Here is a 21916-nt window from a genome sequence, read left to right as displayed (position 1 = left end):
AGGACATGTAGAGAGGATGTACGCAGAGGCTCATGATGGGAATGGAATATGTTGCAGTCGTGAGATATGCGTCTTATCCCCTTGTGCCACCAGGACGCCTGAATGTTGTGCATTTAAAAAACATTTGGCTTTTTGTTCCTTATTAAACATTTTAAACTTGACTAACTGAAGCTTTAAGGCCTTTTCAAGGTTTTTTTTAAGGTCACAGTATACTATAACGAGGTTAATTCAATCCAGTTGACTTTATTCCACTCTGTGGGCCTATATTAAGACTCATGAACATATTTTAATTACATTTAAGAGCATCGGACGTCAGTGGGAAATACTTGGCAGAACAGACAAAAGCACAAAATCCAACGTCTTATGTGTCTGTATTTAAGTAATCACAGTAAAACATGACACACATGTGAGTGTGTGAGAAAAATAAATCTAAACCCTGTGACGACCGATCTCCTTCTTGTTTCCTCCATCTTCACAGGACATGAGGAAACATGTGATGATGACCCTCCTGGACACGGAGCAGTCATATGTGGAGTCACTGCGCTCTCTTATTCAGGTAACACACACACACACACACACACAACTACACGCACTCATACAGTTCACTGCAGATATTCTTACATCTCTAGTCTGATAAGTGAGTGGCGTTCACACACACACACCATCTTATAAAGTGTTGTGTCATCACCCACACATGCACAGAAACACACACACACACACACACACACCATTGTGGATTCCCAGATTGCTGAGGACGTGAATAACGAATGTAGGTAACAAAGGAGTTATGTAATCTACTTATTGTCATTCATCCTGTCAAGTTAATCTGCTGACACCATCACGTCTCACTGTCCTCTGCATTATCTGCCCCCACACACACACACACACACACACTCACACTCCCTTACCTATATCCTATGTCAGCTTGAGCCACTTACTAACCTTTACCCCAAATTTTAGCCGCATCCCCGGCTGTCACATTGACACACACTCCTCACCTTCCCTACCTGTGATCACCTGGTTTTGTAGCCTGTCGTCATGTACTGTATGTGGGCGAACAATGTGTGTGCTTGCATAAGTTTGCACACACACACATACTGACTTTTCTGTGCTTCTCCGTGTGTGTGCGTGCGTGTGTGTGTGTGTGTGTGTGGCCACAAAGTGAATAATCCTAGGCTGTGTTCCCATGGCGACACAGAGAAAGTAAGTGTTACCACAGTGACTGCAGTGAAGGAGGGTGTCGGATGAGGTTCAGCTGAGACAGCAGCTCCTCAGCAGCGTGGCCCGAAAGTTGAAATCCGACTCTTTTTTTAGGACTCTGGAAAGTTTCTGCAAGTAGACAGATAGAGTTTCTTTAGTCAGCTGAGGGTAGCACCAGATACCTGCTCTGACAGGAAGAATTAAAACGAGCTGCACTAATGACAGTTTATGATAACAGTGGGTCAAATGCCTCCATGTTGCACATAACATAACTGTCACTGACCCTGCAGCGAGGTCATTATAATTAACTACAACTAAAAACCAAACGTGGTCCAATAAAACATTTGAGTTAACTGAAATAAAAACAAGACCAAGACATTAGACCAAAAACTGCCCGGAGAACTATTGTGTACTAACTAAAATAAAATAAAGCTAGTAGAGCGCATACCTCCGCCAAGGCCCAACAGACCCCATTTAATTCAGTCAGCGCTTAATTCAATATAAAATAAAACATTTTTGGTCATCTAATTGATCTTGATTTTGTTTGGATCTGCACTCATAGAAACCAGCCACCTAAAAACACCTGATTTTATTTTCCCTCAACATCCCTGAGAAATTAACTGAAATGTGGAAAATACTCCCTGTCTCACATTGTTAAAAAAAGTGAGAGACATTTTATGGATCCGCACCAAACGTTATTGGGGTCTATTGTGGGCCGAGACCAATCCTCAAAAGTTTTGTAGAAATCCGTTCAGTAGTTTTTGTGTAATCAGGCTGACAAACCAACTAACCAACGGACACGGGCGAAAACACAATTCTCCACAGCAGAGGTACATTTTAGAGGTTACATTTTTGTCAATTTAGTCAAAGTTAGGTAAGTAAATAATACCTAGATGAATCATGTGTAGACAGTCTGGGAATGAAACACAGGTTAGCATCAGATAGAAAGCCTCTATATTTAGTAGTGTCATCGCCCTGTCACAAAGACACATTCAAGGAACCCCAGTGACATCAATCTGTACAGTATGTGAGTCATGATGGCTGACATACTTTAGGAATCACACGTGTGCAGCATAAGTCACCATGGTGATGTTCCCCAGTAAGACGAGCTATGACATCGACACCTGAACTGAAGCTTTATGACCCCAAAAAATGTCAAAAACGCTTTTTCTAGAGCTCAGACAGGTGATTAGATAGATGACTAATTTGTTATTAGGGTGTTGGGTTCACTAAAAATCTCACTCATCATCTCTTTTTTTTTGCAAATGACCTCAGTTTCTTATAATTTCTCAACAATTCTAGTCACATCTTTACGATCACAATTATATGAGAGACGAGACTTCTAGTCAGAGATTAAAAACAGCAATCATTAAAAACTAATTAAAAACAGTCCTCTCTTCATCAAACTCTATGTGCTCCAGCTGATGAAAAAGCAGAAGGGCTCCAGAACACCCTGACGCTTCCCTGTGAGAGGATGTCAATGAAGTTAATGAGCTCTTATGTATCAAACTGTATTTCTGAGAAACATTTGTTGAGGGGAGTACAAGCTGAAACGCTGCTGCTTTTAAAAAAATACCTCTGGTCCCCTCTGTGTCCCGGCTCCCTTCAGCACAAATGTTTTAAACCGGCAAATTGGATTAGTCATCAAATGTGTCATGAAGTCGCACAGATGACTGGACTTTACAGCTCTTGCAGCCTTCGGAGTCACATCTGTCTGAGTCCGTTTTAGACAGTTAATTGAATCTCGAAATTTCGCTGGGCTTTAATGGATTGCTGTGTGTGTGTGTGTGTGTGTGTGTCGGAGTTGAGCTTGTAAGGACACCGCTTCCACCAAATGTTCAAAAGCTGATGAGGTTACCTTGAGACAAAATTGGAATATAATTGTAAGGAGGAGAAGAAAGGAAGGATAAAAGCGGCATGAAATCATATGCAGACAAAAATTTTCGTCAAATCGCTCAGACTGTAATTAGGAGCTGTTTGGAAATTCACATTCACATCAGCCTCCGAGTTGGCGATATCAGGGCGTCCTGACCTCTACAGTATATCGCACTTAATGAGAAGAAATTACAGAAGTGACGCCAGTCTGCCACCATTACTGACAGTTAAGTCTGAACAACACCGGAAAATTAACACAACTAATAAAACACAAAGAGCAGTCTTTTAATAGAAACTAAATAATATTTTTTTGCATCTGGCTTCATTTGTTAACAAACCGCTACAAATCCATAACACAACAAAACTGGTTGTAACACAAACAGAGTCTTAAATGTTAATGAAAATATGTAAATGTAGTAAAGGGAACACAGAAAATACAATTTGATATTGATATTTGCCATTAAAACAGACTCACTCACATTCAGAACATAATGAAAAATGCTCCAGTAAAATCAGTCCAATTCAACCAAATAGCCAAGAGGATAAAAACATAGTAATGATACACAATATAAAGTGTTTTGCCATTTGGTAGTTAATCAAACGTCCCTTACATCGATTAAAAAAACCACAAAAATCCAGTATTATGATAAATCATTATGAGAAAACGTGTGCATGCAGGGGATTGTGTGTGTGCGCAACAAACATGACACATCGAGGGTTCTCAGTGGGGAGTCAAGGTGAAGCGGCCAAATATAGAGACGTGTTGTTGTGTGTGTGTGTGTGTGTGCAGGGAGGACCGCTTTGCAACAAAAATATTTAACATATTTTTCTAACTATAGTAACACTTTGTAGCACAGGATAACCAGTGGTGGGAAAAGTGACAACCTCCCTCCAGTAAACACATCTCACCCTGACGTGCTCATGTCAGAAGCTATCACCGGAGGGAAATGAGACTGGGTGTAAATATATACAAGAGAAAATGTGACATGAATTGAGCCTGAAAGCTCATTCTTGATGTTGGAAACTGTAGTTTAGCAAAAATATTAAAGGAATAGTCCCACATTTTGCCTATACCATTGTCATGTCTGTGGGTTAACTAATTATCTAATTAACGGTCTGTATCTTGTGTGTTTAATCTATACTGCTTCCAGCCTTTGTGCTAAGCTAAGCTGATCGCCTTTTTCTCTTTAGGCATGCATGCACATAAGACTGGTGTCAATAGATTTGATCTTACGCTCAGAGAAGTGGAATATCTTACTACTTAAATGTTGAACTGGTTCTTAAACTCACACTCCCCTCACCAGCATCTTCCGGAGCTTTAAAGTTCTCCCAAAAACAAAAAATTATTTAATTACCATGTTGATGGAAAGTCAGGTGAAGTTTTATAGTCCTCAAAATATTGACGGAGCATTCTCCTAAACAGCTGATGTAGATGGGGTCTTGTTTTAAACGTATCTTTTATCCCAGTCTTCTGCGATCTCATGTCTAGAATAAATTGCTCCTGACAGGCGCACACAGTTCCATCACTGCTGGGAGACATTTTTAGCTTATCTTGCACTCTGTATCTGAACCAGTAATTAACTACTTGTCTTGTCCCCCCAGGGCTACATGCGTCCTCTCAAACAGCCTGACAGCGGCTCCATAGTGGACCCTCTGCTGGTGGACGAGATGTTTTACCAGATCCCGGAGATCCTGGAGCACCACGAGCACTTCCTGGAGCAAGTCGCCGGCTGCGTCGGCCAGTGGCACGACAGGCAGACCATTGGACACATCCTCATCCAATCAGTGAGTAAAGACGATGAGTGACATCTGTCCTCTCCTACCGTTGAAGGTGGAAACCAACTCTTTTAGACTTTCGGAGGGTTACTGTTGCAAGTTTGAATATTTCAGCTCTATATCCTGCACATGTTCACATATGAAACACCAATTAGAGACATATATACCTGTAAATGTGGCAGAGAAGAACTCGATCACGGATACTTTTTACTGCAGAAAGCCACTTTTAAGTGCTTAACTGAGGAGTTTGCTTCTCTGACAGCAGCATTGATCAGATTTCTTGCTCTGCTGTAGCTTCTGTTTTGAAATCAGTAATGCTGTGGTGTGTGAGAGACGTTTGGGAAATAAACGTTGTGTTCTAATGCAGCAGTATGAATTCTTATAGTACATCCTCGAGCTAGAAGGAGCCAGAACAGTAACTAATGAACGGATACCATAAATGCCTGAAAGCACACTTCAAAAGATGGACTTTGCTTCTCTGGGACAGTTTTATTGTTTGGTGGTGCGTTTGTTTTTTTTTATTATCGCTGCAGGATAAGATAAGAAGGATAATGTGATGTCCAGTACAGTCTCACAGGAGACAGTTTCTCTAAAACAGTGGCTCTAAAATAGTTTTTTTTTCAAAAATAATTGCATTTTTATTTTTTTTTAATAAAGGCTGTTTTCTGTTTAGGTGAAGTTGAAAAGGATTATGTAAAACATGTCACCTTTTTCTAAGTTTAATTCCATATATATATATATATATATATATATATATATATATAGATATATAGATATATATATATATATATATATATATATATATATATATATATATATATATATATATATATATATATATATATATATATGTATATATATATATATATATATATATATATATATGTATATATATGTATATATATATATATATATATATATATATCATATTTCTCATCAGCTGTGGTGCAGCAGTAAAACAAAATTCATTTAACTTTTATTTTCACTTTAGAGTTAGAGACCAGAGTAGAATGGTGCATTCCAATCGGAGTCGGAGGTCTGAGTTTCTGGGTTCCCAGTCGGCACTTTCATCTAGAAAGCCTCAAAATCTAAGATGGTTGCTTCGTAAATCAACAGCTGTGAAAGCCGTAGATTATATATTTTTTTCACTACTTCAGTCTTATTTGGGTCTCACTAAATCCTTTCTGTTCGACTTCTATGTCTCGACATGTTGCGCACAATACCGTGTAATGTCTTGTTACTCAACTGGTGTTGTAAACATTCTCTAACCTGGCTAGAACTGATATTCCAACTGTTGTACAAGAATGCAGTTTACTCGGATATGATGTCAATCCCAGCTGCGACCTCCCAACTTCCAAGGAAAATGGAATGCTCCATAAAACTTAGACAGAAGATCCTAGACAGCAAGAAACACAAACGGGAAGCTTGTATTAAAATGGTGATTAAAAGTGAAAAATGATAAATGAATTGAGAAATAATAAGTTAAAACAGATGAAACGACTCTTAACAAGAACAGATGGAAGTGAAACAAGATGCGATGAAAGATTTAAATTGCTCTGAGCAGAAAAATGAGGTAAGATTGTTTCGCATGTGATTCCAGGTTGCAGGTGCACGAGGATAAAATATAAATAAATGAATAAATGAAAACGTTCATTTCATTTTCAGTAAGAGCAGCTGGGAGAGTAATTTGAGCATGATGCATAAAAGACAGAAAGAAAGAGATGTAAGGGGATAAAAAACCTTGATAGAACTAAATGTTTTATGTGCCTTACAGAGAGAGACACCGACCCAAACGTAGCATACAGCTGACAATTTATCAACAGTAATGGGGGTAACATGTAGAGACAAAATGTATTAAACAGCATTATTGACAGCAGGAGCAGGACTGAAGGGACGCTGATTTAAAAAGAGGAGATGGGTTATAGTTGGCGGCACTAGTTTAATATTTTGTTTTCCCGGTGACCTCTTCCCGACCCATTTAAAACTTCCCATGCCCCAAGGGTTGCTCTCCCGACGTAGGCCTTGAAAAACAGCCCTCTGAAACATCCAAGTTAGGCTAAATGTCAGGTTTCAGTTTTTGAGAATGAAAGGACTTCTTGTCTCGGGCTTCTTTAGCAAACGTCTCGTCAGAAAAACTTTTAAGAAACAGATTCCAGCGTTCTTTTCCCAGAATGCAGTGTGGCTGCAGGCTTTGGTTTTTATCAAGTGTGGAAACACCCCCTCGCTCTCTTGCTATGTTAATGCTATTGTTGTCCCTCTCAGCAGCTCACAGCCTGAATGAAACAGTTTCACAAACTCTCACCGGGGACCAAACTGTCACACGGGCGTAATGCAGGAAACCGCTAACTGAATTAGGAGCAGATGAAGCAGGTTGAGGAAAAGCTGCCGCACCAAACTATTGAATTAACTTACTTTACAACGCTGTAATACCTCCTGAGATCAATTCACCGATTAATTATACACCAGCTGTTACATATTGTATGTGAAGTGCATCATTTGAAGTAGCTGCAGGCAGAGAAGTGAGAGCAGGAGGCCTCCACGGTGCGCCTCCCTCCCCCACTCCCTCCTCCTCTCTGCTCCGCTGCAGCTCTTAAAGCCGCAGCAGCTGCAGTGTGCTCCAGGCCTCGTTGGCGCAGTAGGCAGCGCGTCAGTCTCATAATCTGAAGGTCGTGAGTTCGAGCCTCACACGGGGCAGCGTCTTTTGCTCCGGCGTGTGCTGTGTAAACAGATGATGGTTCGGGGGATTTGCTGTGTCACGGGGGTTTGGTTTGTGGGAAACGACGCTCTAAACACAGATTTGTCTCACAGGCAGCAGTTAAGACGAATCTGAAATCTGAATGATGTTTGTGTTTTCAGGCTTAAGTATAGATACATCATAATCGTGTCTTCTGTTTCTGCTCTTCCTGTGCTTCATTATGACAAATGGTTTCACGGCTAATAGTTTCCCTCCCTCCTGCATTTTACATTTGCCTTCTCACAGTGCCTGGACTGTAACGTAGCTCATTCAGAGTGAAAATGAAGACAGTTTGTTTTGGCATAAAAAATTAAGACAATGAAGATCTTTCTGTCCGAGTGTTCGGCTTTACTCAAGACCAGAGTAAAGGTGCATGAGATACAGGAAGTTTTGTTGTGTATATCAGTATATCATTCTTTTTTGTTAAATTGTAATCCTGTCAGTAACCCTACAAATCTACAAATGTATCTGTAATCTAATTACATAATTTTCGTTCTGTAACTTCAATACAGGAATACAGTTTTTTATGAGGGGGTATCCAAATTTCATAATCCTGGTACATGTATTCTGTTACTCTTGTTTTTGTCACTCTGTTTCACACACTTGGTTTCAGACATGAGATTTGTTTTATTCAATCAACTTAGAAAGAATATCCTGGCAAAACCTTTTTTCCCCCAGTTATCACAACAGAAACAACAACTATTACATTTTTCGGACATAGAAAATGGATCAGCTGAAGAAATGAATTCTCACTTGCCCCTCAGGGCTTCTGTCCAACCTCAAGCAACACCATGAAAAACAGACAAAAAACAACCATTAAAACGCTCAGGATGTAGTTTTTGCCACAGGGCGTCTCTCAATCAAAGCAAAACACAAGACGTAAGTAGTGTTGGATCATGGGAGATGTAGTCTCCATTGTTAAGCAACCAAGATTGCCAATGGAAATCTATCTACTATCTTTGCATGTCTTCTCTAACAGGAAGTAAAAATATGTATATTATCTTTAAAATGAGGGTTTCATGAACTGAAATGGGTCAAATTTAACTACAGACATCCAACAGATACCTGGAAGTCTTGCCTCCTGAAGACATACGTACATAAAACAGTGCATTAAGCTATCTCCATAATTATTGCTATCCACATTATCATCCCCGCCTTGAAGATGACATAGCGGGCCACTTATATTTTAAGCGGCTGCTTAAAAAGAGTTGAGAATAGATCAGTCGATAATATATTTAAAGAAACTCCTGAAATAGAGCTGCTGGAGGAGAACATTCACCTTTTTTAACGAAGTAGGGACGCAGTACGTTTCTGTCCTCTCCTCTGCTGTGACTAATCCTCATTATCTCCTCGGGTGTTTTTTTTTTCTCTGTGCTTTTAAAGATGATGTGAGATGGAAAAAAAGAGGGTCAAGTTGTTTTATAGAAAGCAAGTTACTCTCTGACGACACACCGTCTGGCTACTCCTTTTTTTTTTAGTTCTTTGAACTCTCTCACTCTCTCTCTGTCTCCTGTTTGAGAAAATAAAGCAGGTCAGAAGAATATTCACATATGGAATAAAAATACACAAGTGGCATCATCTAACATTGAATCCGAATGTTATTTTCAGCAAGTCTGATCCTGCAGCATAGCTGTGTAATTTACTGTTGCTTAAATGATCAGTGGTTTAGTTCATTAAAAGTCAAATAATTGGCTTAATTTGCTTGATCAGCAGTCCAAAACTTTAAAATGACATGAATTTTAAACGAAATGCAGCAAATCTTCACATTGAGGAGGCCTGAACCAGCAATTTTGCTTAATAAACACATGAAACGAATAACTGTTTCCTGCTCTTCTTCTCCTCTCCAGTTCTCCAAAGAGACTCTAGCTAATATGTATTCGGCGTACATCGACAACTTTCTCAACGCTAAAGATGCAGTGAGGATTGCCAAGGAGGCCAAGCCGGCGTTTCACAAGTTTCTGGAGGTGAGTGTTGGACCGAGTCACCGGACGTCCTGTTTAGTCTGAGCGGCTGCTCTTATAGAAAAGTAGAGAAAACTTTGAAAAGGTGTAAAAAAAAAATTGGTGGAAAGGCCTCTTAACAAGCTTTTAGAGCCTGTAACGCATGTTAATGCTCCGGCTGAAAAGAGCTTTGTTGCTTCCATTTGTCAACGTTCATGCTTATGTTAATATGTGTGTGTGCTTCCTGTTCCTGTAGTCACAGAGACACTTGATTGTTCTTGTGCTACAGTTGCAGGACGTCAGGAGGTTTAGTTATGAATAGAGTTATTTGATTCAGCCAAAATATTTGACATAGAGGCTGAAAACCTGAAAATAATTCACTTGAAAAATCACAATTTTCTTATTATTTTTTTTAATTTCTAAATCATATGGTATCAAATGTGAAGTTGGAGACATTTTCTCTTCCTCTGCTCAAAAAAATCGAAATGTTTTCACAATGTCGGATCCGACTGAAATTGATTTTGTGTTTCAGTGGACACAGTTTTTTCATCTGGAGCCGTAATTGGGAACAAATTATTGTCCGTGAAATGTTCCACAAACCCCCTCTTTAAACCAATTCAACCGGAAAATTTGACTTCAGAACCCAGGGGATATCTGAGCCGTACGTCTAGTTACATTTGGTAGACCACCGTTGTACACTTTGATGCTGTGGTGTGCCGCCACAAATAAATACGTGCATAAGTTGGCTGCACAGAACCGGAGCTCGGAATCAAAAATGTCATCAGCCACCACAGAAAACCTTTTAATGTCCTTGTGCTGATCTCAGTTTTCAACCGCAGAGAGTTTCTGCCAGTTTGTACAGTGGAACCACTTCTCCACCTTGTGGCTCAGACATGAAGTGCAACACTGACATGAACTTGGAGCCAATTATCTTGTTGCTTTGGGCTTTCTTGAGTAATTTTTTCTCACCCTGCCTTGTGTCCATCCTTCACTCCGACAGCAAAACATGCGTGAGAACAAGGAGAAACAGGCTCTGGGCGACCTGATGATTAAACCGGTCCAGAGGATTCCTCGATACGAGCTGCTGGTTAAGGTATCTCAAAATATAACTTTGTTGATCTTCTAAGTGGCCTCATCCTGTGTTTAGTAGCAGAGAGCTCATGTGAAGGGAGATTGATGTGTATTTGTGTTCATGCTGTTTGTTCAAGGACCTGCTCAAGCACACCCCGGAGGATCACCCGGACCACGCGTACTTACTGGACGCCCAGAGGGACATCAAGCGACTGGCCGAGAAGATCAATAAGGGCCGCCGCTCGGCCGAGGAGGCAGAGAGGGAGGCCAGGGTCATCCAGGAGATCGAGGCGCACATAGAGGGGGTTGAACATGTGAGATACCTAAACGTATAAAAATAATTTTCTTGACAAATCCATTCATTTTTTTGACCATAAAACGATATATAAAAGTTAAAAAAAACGCCCAAGAACATACAATTAGCTTGTTTCTGCAATGTTTCCCACCTCTAACAGATATGTTCTGATCACTTCTCTTTTTATGTGTGTGTGTGTTAGATCCTGAACCCACAGAGGAAGTTTCTGAGACAGGAAATGGTCATGGAGGCGGTAAGAAGTACTTTTCTGATTTAAGGAATTGCACGTTATAATAAGGTTTCTAAAGTGGTGTCATGTCTGGGAAAATAAGTCAATACGATAGAAAAATTCACTATAGTATATAAAAAAACTGTTGTGCAGATGACTCTTAGTCAAAGCTGAGATTTTCCTGAGCTCTTCTTCTCTCCCTCCTCTCTCTGTAGAAGACAGTGGGCGGGAAGAAGGACCGCTCTCTCTTCCTCTTCAGCGATTTGATCATCTGCACCACTCTCAAGAGGAAGTCTGGCTCATTAAGACGCAGCTCCATGAGCCTGTACGCAATAAACACACTCACACATGCACACACACACACACACACACACACACACACACACACACACACACACACATACAAACACTGACAGAGGCGGAAAAAAGACACACGCACAATCATGATTCAGTTTCCACACCATGCTGCCCCCTGGTGTTGAAGTGCAGACACTGACTTTGGTTTTAACAGACTTTATCTTTTTATCTTTCCTCTGCTGCTCTCTCAGATACTCTGCTGCGAGTGTGATCGACACGTCCAGTAAATACAAGTTCCTGTGGAAGCTTCCTCTGGAAGAGGTGGAGGTGGTGAAAAGTAAGGCTCCCTCTCTAGAATCCAACACATCCGGTCTTTATAACCTTTCCCTCCTTGACTCTGGAGTTGTATGACTCTCGGATTTCCCTTACTATTGCCGGATTCATCAACTAGGAATAAGTTATTGAAGTTTGTTTCCTTATGCTCATTTGTATATTTGGTCATCTCTGCATCAGGCTCCACTCAGGCAACAAACAAGGAGAGCATCCAGAAAATGATCAGCCGATTAGACGAGGATCTCAGCACTCTGGGTCAGATCAGCAAACTGTCCGAGACCCTCAGCTTCCCACATCAGGTACCGTGTGGTCTTCTCTCTTATCGTCTTCTCTTCTATGAGCTTTTAAAACGTCTGATGTTTTTTTTTTTCTCGTCATTCTCATCCTCCTCAGTCCCTCGACGAGGTCATAAAGGACCTGATGGCGTCGGTGCACAGGGAGCTGTCAGAGAAGCAGTCTCTGGCCTTCAGCATGACCTTCCTCCCCACGAAGCTGGAGTTCACCACGGCGTCCGCCGAGAGCAGCTTCGTCTTCGAGTTCACCTCGCCTGACATTCGTTCCAACTTTGAGCAGGCCTTCGAAGAAGCCAAGAAGAAGCTCGGTCAGTGAGACAAAATGTTACTCAGTAGCAGTAGCATGTTTGGTAAAAAGTAACTTTTGTTTAGTTTCTTTAGACAGAAATGTGTTTCTGGTCTAATTGTCAGCGTGTCATTGCTTTTAGCCATGAATAAGGACCAGTGGGACCCAGAGTTTCTTAAGGCCATCCCTATTATGAAGACACGCAGTGGAATGCAGGTAAGAGCAGCATTTACTGCACATTCTCTGTGTGTGTATATACATGTGAATGGAAGAGTTGTGATTTATTTAGATCAGTTCATACCTTAAACAAGCCATGTTTGCAGAAAGTGATCTCCACTCACGTTCTGTTGTTTGTCTCCAGTTTTCGTGTGCCTCTCCGAGCCACAGCTGTCCCGACAGCGGCTGTGAGGTGTGGGTGTGTAACAGCGATGGATACGTGGGACAGGTGGGAGAAAATACTTTAAAATGCGTCTGTTGATTTACTGACCAATTGGGACTTGAAGGTGGCGATAAGCGTTACCCCGCACCTCGACTGATGTGGTGCTGATGTTTTTTCCTCCCCAGGTGTGTCTGTTGAACATCAAAGATGAGCCCACCGTGGAGGCCTGTATCGCCGTCTGCTCGGCGAGGATCATATGTATCGCCGCGGTGCCGGGACTCAAGGGAAGGTGAGAGCGACACGTGCGATGTGTTTGCACGGTCACACAACAAATGCGAGCAGCTTTTTCACAGCAGATGTTTTGACTTTTGACTTTGGTCGCCATCTCCCACTTATTCTCCAACATTAACTAAACCCTTGTCACCTCTTAGGGAGCGTGGATCAGAGCCCGCCATCGTCCCCATCTCTGGAGCACAGAGTCACACCCAGCAGCAGCTCCACATATCTATTTCTCATTCATCTCTGGAGCTGACGGAGCAGCCTACAGGTGGGTCCATAGACGGATTTACAGCATGACAAACAGCAGTTCCTAAGTAGCAGTTCCTACTTAAATTAGCCTTTACGAAGTTACTTGTACGTGCTGCAGTTTTCTGTTATAAACATATGTAGCTGATGAAGTGACTGATGGATTGTCTCCAGGACCGGGGGCGGAGCTTGTTCCATTTGACAGTGATGACACTGATGATGAGGATTCACCCAGCCCTTCATCCACTCTACAGAGCCAGGCCAGCCACTCCACCATATCATCCAGCTACGGCAGTGAGTAAAAACACTCTTCTTTACACACACACACACCCCCGCACACATTATATACTCAAACTCTCTCTCTCATTTTTCTAAGATGACGAGGCTCCAGGCTCGAAGGACATGGCTACGGAGACCACCAGCAGTGAGGAGGAGCAGGAGTTCCCAGTGGCGAGCTCCTACGGTGCTCCGGGGATGTTGGGGGTAGGCGGAGGAGGCCGCGGCCAAACGGAGAGCCCCATGGACGGCCGCGCCATGCGCCGCTCGTCCCGGGGCTCGTTTACCAGGGCGAGTCTGGAGGACCTGCTCAGTATAGACCCAGAGGCCTACCAGAGCTCAGTGTGGCTGGGGACGGAGGATGGATGGTGGGTGACGCACAAAAAAGTAGCTTCCTTTTCTCGTCTGTGTTCTGATTTTATCACCTGATTTCCTGCGATGCCTCTGTTTTGTGTCAGTATCCACGTGTACCAGTCGTCGGACAACATCCGAAACCGTAAAAACAGCATGAAGATGCAACACTCGGCTTCCATCCTCTGTGTGCTGTGAGTTTCCTTCTTGAACACTACTTTACCTTTTGAAACATGAATAATACTGGGATTTATGCCGCATTAGGAGATTTAAAATGCTGAGTGAGTTGAGTTGGGAGAAAGGAGGAGTTGAAAGCCGTTTGATGCGGCTGGGTTTGAATGTGTTCCGTCTTAATTGAGCCCCGTTTCTGCAGAATCTCATTCTCATAACTCATATCTCATTATTTGTATGCTTTACCTCCTTTCCAATTTTGACGTACCTCTTTTTCTTCGTACAGATATTTGGACAACAAAGTGTTTGTGTCTTTGGCTAACGGGGAGGTGATAGTCTACCAGAGAGAAGCAGGTAAACTAAGGGGGGAAGTTGAGGTGTTTCTGGCAACATTTGTGCTCCAGATACTGACATCATCTTTACCTTTTTCAATAGTAACCCTACCTGTCACCACACACATCATTTAAGACATAAATGTAAATCTTGTTTTCAAATATAAGGTAACAGAGTCTGACTCTTTATCTCAATCTGCAGGTAGTTTCTGGGACCCTCAGTCTTCCCAGACTTTAGTTCTTGGCACGCCCAGCAGCCCTGTCACCAAGATGGTTCCTGTGGGAGGAAAGCTGTGGTGTGGCTCACAGAACAGAGTCCTCATTATCAATACAACTACACTGGTACAAGAGGTAGGTGGACAGATGGATGGTGATGGGTGTGTGTGTGGGCGGGTGGATAAATAACGAGGCGCGCAGACTGTTATGTCTAACGCTTCCTCTCTCCGTCTCAGCACTGGTTCCAGGTGGGCACAGACAGCAGTCGGTGCGTGACCTGCATGGTGGCGTACGGGCAGGGCGTGTGGTTGGCGCTGCAGGGCAGTGCGCAGGTCAGACTGTATCATGCTCAGAGCTGGGAGAGCCTGACGGAGGTGGACGTGGCGCCAGCTGTGCACAAGATGCTTGCAGGTAAACACACACAGGGAGTATGAGCACATATGTGTTTGAGTGCCAGAAATGTGTATACATTTTATAATATTTCTATCTGAGCAGCATCTCGTATGCAGTTTCTCCTTATTTCTTTTCTCTTTATTTCCCATTTTTATATAACTCATCCTTGACCTCTCCATGCACTCACATTTTAATCCACATACATTAATTCCCTCTCTTCTCTTTCGACTGTCCTTCATCCTCACCACTGCTCCTCCCCTGACCTCCATCAAATTGTCTCTCTTTTCTTTCTCTCCACTCAGGTGCAGATGCGATCATCAGACAGCACAAGGCCGCCTGTCTGAGAATCACAGCGTTGTTGGCCTGCAAGGATCTGCTGTGGATCGGCACCAGCGCTGGTAAAACACACTTTTAACATACATACATTTACCTGATGATTAAACAGAAGTTTCATTTTGTTTCACTTATTAATTCAGATCTTTGCGGCGATTCAGAGGTCTGGAAACAAGCAAATGTCAAATTATTTACATAATGTAAATGTTTGTTTCTCTTGAAACTGTTGTTTTTTATATTGAATATCAAAAGGAGTGAAATGTATCTTTTAAGAAATACAAATCCAGATGACAAACACAAGGAAAATTATTAAGCAATTTATTGCGATGTAACTTAGTTTTACTTTATTTACACACAAGTTCCTGTTTAAATAGATTCCCAAAATAAAAAGTGTACTAAAATGTACCTTGCCTGCGATCAAGAAGAAAGTTTTAAAATGGTGGTATTTTTTAAATTTTACATTGATGATTAAACGGATTCAAAAAAGATTTTAGTCTGAACTGCAGCACATGTTAAGCTACCGTTGTCCTCCAGGGGTGGTTCTCACACTGACGATCCCAGCGGTGAGCTCAGCAACCGGGCCTGGCACACTGAAAACTCCCCTGGCGCCGATGGGCTCGGCTCACGGACACACGGGCCACGTTCGCTTCCTGACATCGATCGAACTACCTGAAGGGTTCGACATGAACTTCCCCCCTGCAACAGTTGACTCCACAGGTACTGTTTTATTTATCTGCGCTCATGTCCAACTAACAACTGAACTGAATTCAATGAAAGCTTGAAGTCTGACGTTTCAGCTCCTCCTCCTGTGTTCTAGGCAGCCAATCCCAGAGCGGGAACACAGTCGACGGCAACCTCCAAAGGCGTGACTCCTCGCGGCGTCGAGCTTCTGCCCACATCCCTCCTAAAACCAATCACCTTGTCATTTCTGGCGGCGATGGCTACGAGGACTTCAGACTCACCAATAGCAGTGAGACAGTGGGACGGGACGACAGTACCAACCACCTTTTGCTTTGGAGGGTCTGAGACAATCGAATGGCGCACAAGCTCTTGACTCTTCACTTTTTGGTGTAGTTGTTTTGGTCTTCTGCTCAGTCCACTGGTCTCTATGTGCATAATATGGCTGTCAGCTCCCTCCTGGACTAACTAATCACTTCAAGCCCAGTTTTCTTGTGTTAATGTTTCTGATGGTGTGCGTTGTACCTCACTGAGTGGTGTCCGTGCGTGTGTATTTTTCTGTTTTTGGGCATCTGCAAATGTCGTCCGGCGAAAGCGTCTTTAGACTGAAGGACATGGACAAGGGAAAAATTAGACTTTGGATGGATGTACGTTTAGACCGAGGACAAGTGAAGAAGACAGAGGAGGACTCGGACTCTGTGAAATGTCATTGCACAGGAGGGTGAACTGAGACATAAGTTAAGCATGTACTCGTCCTTTGACATTTTCTGTGTTTTTTTTTTTTTTTTTTTTATGGACTTGGACGTCAAACCCCTTTACTCCATCATCACGTCATCTTAACCTGAACTGCAGACAAAATGGCTCCTGATGATCAGAGGTAAACGTCCTATAAAAACATGAAAACCTGAGGGGAAACGATGTTAAACAGACCATGACAGACCGTAGTTTGATGGATATTCTGAATTTGCGCTGTCTTCTGCAACCAGAGTTCAAACTACTCCCAGATCATTTCTTATAGATCACCTGTTCTTCTGTAAAAGGAGATGAAAAGAGCATGATTGAAGTGCAAATGTTTTAAGGTTATATCACAAGACCGTAAGCATAGTCCCAGTAATTAATGCACAGCCTTAACCCGCTGTATCTGAAGACATTTTGTGACACAAACATAGAAGTGTGTTTCCCACGGATGATCACATCACATCTGATTTTCTTATTTAAGTTTTGCTGCCAGTTTAAGATGACATGGACGTAGATGATGCCCGCCACTGGAGTCTAGTAGAAAAAAGAAAGTGCATTGGAGACATTCCTTCTCAATATGACCATGCCAAAGCCGTGTACGTGTTAGAGTTTTCACATTAAGGAGATCTGAAAAGATTCCTTTAGCCATGGAATTTCACGTCGTTGAGCGGAAATCAGCAGCCGAAAGTCACTGATTTCTCAAAAGATGACACCAGGCTGTGGTAGCAGATCACGATAGTTGTGTACAGTATTTATGGTTTGGATTTTTAGCGCCTTCTTTTACAGCACTTAATTTATAGAAGATGTAGCTTTCACTTATTTCTTTTTTTTTTTTTAGTTGAAGAACACGGAGGCCTTGGATTGATTGACGGAATTAGATACATGGGCAGATAAAGTAGGGGTGTAACGACACAGGCCACTCATACACAGCACAGGGTTCATCATGCAGATTTCTGTGGCTCCATTAGTGAAGAGGAACGTCATCAGAAAGGAGAGGCTTAGGAACTATCTTTTGTCCCCTCTTATCGATCACAGAGCCCAAAATTAACGTCACATTGTATCCAAACACAGTCACTCTCTTGCCTCTTGCCTGTCAGCGTGCCAAATGCTGAGATTTGCTTCAAGGTGCAATATGTAAGAATTGGCCGCCTTCAATTCATTCTCCCCACATATCACCGGAGTAATTGCTAACCACTGCTAACTGTATTTTTTTTCTACATCCATAACTGTTAACTACTGTTAGTTTGTTAGCTTAGGAGCTTTGGGCAACTGGGAGAAAGATGTTCCAGGCCCGGGGCTAGCTGGTAGCATGCTAACGTCAGTAGATATCTCCTCAACACAATACACAGACCTCTTTGACAAAGCATCAACGCTGTTATTTCTTCACATTCTGTTGATAATTTAAGTTAATTTTTGAATGTTTTAAACTGCAGTTCCTATATATTTCCCCCTTATTTAGAGCATTAAAAAAATTAGCTAACATTATTACCAAAATGTGAAAAAAGTACGGTTTTAAAGTCATGTGAAAGACGTCAATATATTGCGTTGCAGAGATGCAACTGAAGTTGGCTGCGACCCGTCTTTTCTCATAACACCACTTTGTGCCTCCAGAGGAAATAGGCTGTTGGAATAGCTTAGCCCAGAAAGTCCCTGGCATGGTTAGCGGTTACTCCAGTGACATGCTGCCCCCTATTTGTTTGGAGTTCAACAGATGGCCATTTCTTGCATACTGCACCTTTTTAATTTTTCAACAATCTCTCAGCTCCCCTCTGCATATTGTTGCATTGCTGTTAGAGAAGGTATATCGCTCACATGTATTGTTGCACCCTGAATGCACAGTCACGGATCGCAGTAACGATTGTCCGAGAAACATGATGCATGTGGTTTGCTTGTGGGAGAAGACGGTACAAGATGCAGAGTAGGTCAGAAGGACAAATGCTGAGCACCTGCACGTGCCTTCGGAAAGGCTAAACGTTAAGCCATTAAACACCAACACACACATACACACAGTGAAAAGTCAGCTCTTCCTCATCCTTCAGCAGATGTCTAGCGAGGGTGGAGGGTGGAGGGTGACTGTGACTTGTCCTTGCACATACACACACACACACACACACATACACACACACATACACACACACAAACATTAGCCTCAGGCTTTGGGGTTAAGCAGTGATTGTCTTTGATCCCTCCAAGCCTAGAAAACCTCATCACACTTTGCCAGCCATCTGGGCACTTCACCTTCAAAATTCCCCGTTTCACAAACGTACACACATTAGGGTATCTCTCCCACTGTGAGAGTGGCTAACACCTAAGAGGATTTTGGCTGGTTGTTGTGATAGCCACTAACTAGCTTGTGAGCTCTTAGCTTCTGTAAGTGTAAAAGCCTGTGTATGTGTGTGGTCTCCACAAGTGGTCTTGTGAAAGAAGCATAAAAAGCAGCTTGTTTGTGATTTTCTGACCACAACTTTGATAAAATTTTATTTAGCTCGTGGTAGCCTGTGAAGTTACGACAGAGGAAAGTTTGCATATTTTAGCTAACATGACAGGACTAGTTCGACATTGAGGGAAATCCACTTATTCAGTTTCTGGACAGTTGGGTAAGAAGATTGATACGCACTAGTCATTTGTGAAGAGTTAATAATAACAGCCAGCAGCCAGTCAGCTTAGCTTGGCATAAAGACTGGAAACAGGGAAACAGCTAGCCTGGCCCGGTTCAACAAAAACAAATCTCACAAATTAACATCTTGCATGTCGCTTGTTTATTTCATACGAAAAACGACGTGTGAGAATGCTCAGGAAGACATTGCGCTATGCTAGGCTAAGTGAGTTACATCACATAACCCCTGTAGAACTGCAACATATAATTTTCACACCTTGGTTTTTTTTAACTGACTTAAATGAGAATAAGCAACCTAATTAGTGACTTGCATAGCTTGCTGTTTTCCTCCTATTTTCTGGTCTTAAGCTATGCTAAAATAAGCTAAGCTAACCGACCGCTGGCCATAGCTTCATGATTTATAGACATGAGAGTGGTAGCAATCCTCTCGTCCAACTCTAAGCAAAAAGCAAATAAGATTATATCCCATAAGGTGACATTTTTTTTCCTTTAACATCCTCTGACGCTAAAGTAGCAGATATAACTGTTTTTTTATGTGCTGTATGATTCACGACAAAACTAATGTTGGTGTTCTCAGTGCCAAGAGCTGCCATGATGACCGTAAAGATGCTGTATATCTATGCTGGCTGTAGAGCAATGGAGCTGTGAACAGTGTTAGGAACATCTGTGTGGTAACTCTGCTGGTACGAGCGCTTCTGAAACTGCGAGTCGGGCATCCAAAAAAGGCAGTTTATGAGTTTTTAGAGCATATTCAAGCTCTGGGTAAATCATACTTTACGTCCACAATCTTTTGAAACTGCTAGCCTAGTGTCAGTAACTTTCAATTCAGACTGTAAACTCTTTAAAAACCTGAAAAACATTTGCCTTAAGAAGATAGTTTTCTGTTTCTGTTTTGTAGGCCCATGAGTATAAAAGGCTGAATGATCATATTTCAGCCATTGCATTTTATTTTAATTTTTTTTTTACAAGCAAGCAAGCAAGTGTGGACTCATCTGAGATATGAAGTAGATCTAAAGAGTTGAGAGAATGTAGCATGTTGTGTGCCAGGTAAAGGAACAGACAAATTTACACTTTAAGTTTTCACCATCACATCAAACTCTCTTATCATCACTGAAACTCTCAGCAGCTTGTAAAGTAAACCTCCTCATGGCCGTACGTGAAATAAGTCTTTATCGTTGTAAATATTTGGTATATATTGCCTTTTTTTCTGTAAATAGTGCACCCACGGTCCTCAATTGTTGATATGAATCTAATGGCATATTTTTATATATTTGTGTAAGGTTTGTTTTTTTTGTTTGTACCTCCCCCCTCCTCCTTCCTCTCTGGCATGCGCTGTCAGTGATGTTTAAATTATAACTGTCATAAATCTTTCCAAAAGGAGACAAGATGGCCGCCTGAAAGATCGAGTTTGATGTTTTTCACTGGTAGCTGCGTTACTTCCAGAACATACGTTTGCCTTGTAACGGACGTCTACAGCTCATCATAACTCTGTTGATCTCTGGTTGGCATCTTGCAGTTGTCATGGTTACAGTCTTATCACGTTTACTTCCTGTAAGTAGCTGTTTTTTGTCACTGTGGGTTTTTCTTTGTAATTAAATCAGTTCACTGGTGACAGTTTGTGTCTGTTGTATTTGATTATTTTTAAATCAAATTTACAACATCCAACAAAGTAAGTTTACACTCACATTAGTGTCAGTCAATCAACGTAACATGCTCAGCACACCGGAAACCTGGATGACGTGTTAACGCACCACAGGATGTAGGAAACGTGGTTATCTCAAAACTGAGACATCAGGGTTACTGAAACCAAGGTACGATGGGTATGAATGAGAACATATTCACAACCAGAACGTGCACTGTTGAGCTGAAACTATCAATTAACAAATCGATTAATCCATCAACAGAAAAATTAATCTGCAACAGTTTTGATTGAACAAATACTGTCTCGTGGAAAATTTCAAAAATGTTGTTTTTCCAGCTTTAAAATGTGAAGATTTGACTTTGTTAAAGGTCATATTTACAGTATTGATTAGGTAATAATGAGAACTCTGAAATATATATTTAAGATATTTCATTAACTGATGAAACAACAGAGGGGAATAAGATCCTGAGAACACGTGTTTGAAATTGAAGGATCTGAGTATGTTAGTATGAAGCTGTGTTATCCGTTGTTCATTCAGTTTATTCATTCTTAAAATTGGGGGGGGGGGTTGCAATGTAACAATATTGAACATAGCTGTGATATTTAGAAGTAAAATATAGATTTTGTGTTTATTAATTAATTATGGTAACATGTTAGGGTATTTTTTTATTCTGAATAACCAAATAATGGATGATGGAAATAATTACTTGTTGCAGTCCTATTTTATTTAAACCGTTGCTGGTAGCATGAACTCAATGTGAGACACAGCCCCATACAGTCACAGTCATTTACACAATCCTTAACATCAAGTGGAAAAAAAAATGTGGATCTTTATCTTGGTGATTTGAAAAAATGCATTGCAAAAGTCACAGATCCTTAAAAAAAACAGTCCTTTTCTCTTTCTTCTATCAGATACAGAGTGTCCTTGTCAGATTT

General features: G+C 41.6%; 1 protein-coding gene and 1 non-coding gene across 3 annotated transcripts in view; both read left to right on the top strand.

Annotated features, from left to right (window-relative positions):
- arhgef17 (Rho guanine nucleotide exchange factor (GEF) 17) overlaps positions 1-20955 on the top strand; it is a 69592-nt gene extending 48637 nt beyond the window's left edge. The window contains exons 2-24 of one of the 2 annotated variants that reach the window (XM_030394936.1): positions 479-556; positions 4678-4860; positions 9433-9549; positions 10526-10618; positions 10734-10910; positions 11094-11144; positions 11336-11445; positions 11669-11754; positions 11931-12049; positions 12144-12351; positions 12472-12545; positions 12691-12774; positions 12894-12997; positions 13140-13255; positions 13408-13527; positions 13610-13877; positions 13968-14054; positions 14318-14385; positions 14566-14714; positions 14816-14990; positions 15275-15370; positions 15840-16022; positions 16123-20955. In XM_030394936.1, the coding sequence (XP_030250796.1) occupies positions 479-556; positions 4678-4860; positions 9433-9549; positions 10526-10618; positions 10734-10910; positions 11094-11144; positions 11336-11445; positions 11669-11754; positions 11931-12049; positions 12144-12351; positions 12472-12545; positions 12691-12774; positions 12894-12997; positions 13140-13255; positions 13408-13527; positions 13610-13877; positions 13968-14054; positions 14318-14385; positions 14566-14714; positions 14816-14990; positions 15275-15370; positions 15840-16022; positions 16123-16331 (2955 nt within the window). In that variant the 3' untranslated portion in view covers positions 16332-20955. The remainder of the gene's footprint in view (positions 1-478; positions 557-4677; positions 4861-9432; positions 9550-10525; positions 10619-10733; positions 10911-11093; positions 11145-11335; positions 11446-11668; positions 11755-11930; positions 12050-12143; positions 12352-12471; positions 12546-12690; positions 12775-12893; positions 12998-13139; positions 13256-13407; positions 13528-13609; positions 13878-13967; positions 14055-14317; positions 14386-14565; positions 14715-14815; positions 14991-15274; positions 15371-15839; positions 16023-16122) is intronic. The other variant, XM_030394927.1, reaches the window with a different exon arrangement.
- Positions 7473-7545, top strand: trnam-cau (transfer RNA methionine (anticodon CAU)). Its single transcript has one exon. It is a non-coding gene; the product is annotated as a tRNA-Met (tRNA).
- Positions 20956-21916: the final 961 nt, after the last annotated feature.

Source organism: Sparus aurata, chromosome 2, assembly GCF_900880675.1.
Source record: "Sparus aurata chromosome 2, fSpaAur1.1, whole genome shotgun sequence".
Taxonomy (NCBI): Eukaryota; Metazoa; Chordata; class Actinopteri; order Spariformes; family Sparidae; genus Sparus; species Sparus aurata.
This window is presented reverse-complemented; position numbering and strand designations above follow the sequence as displayed.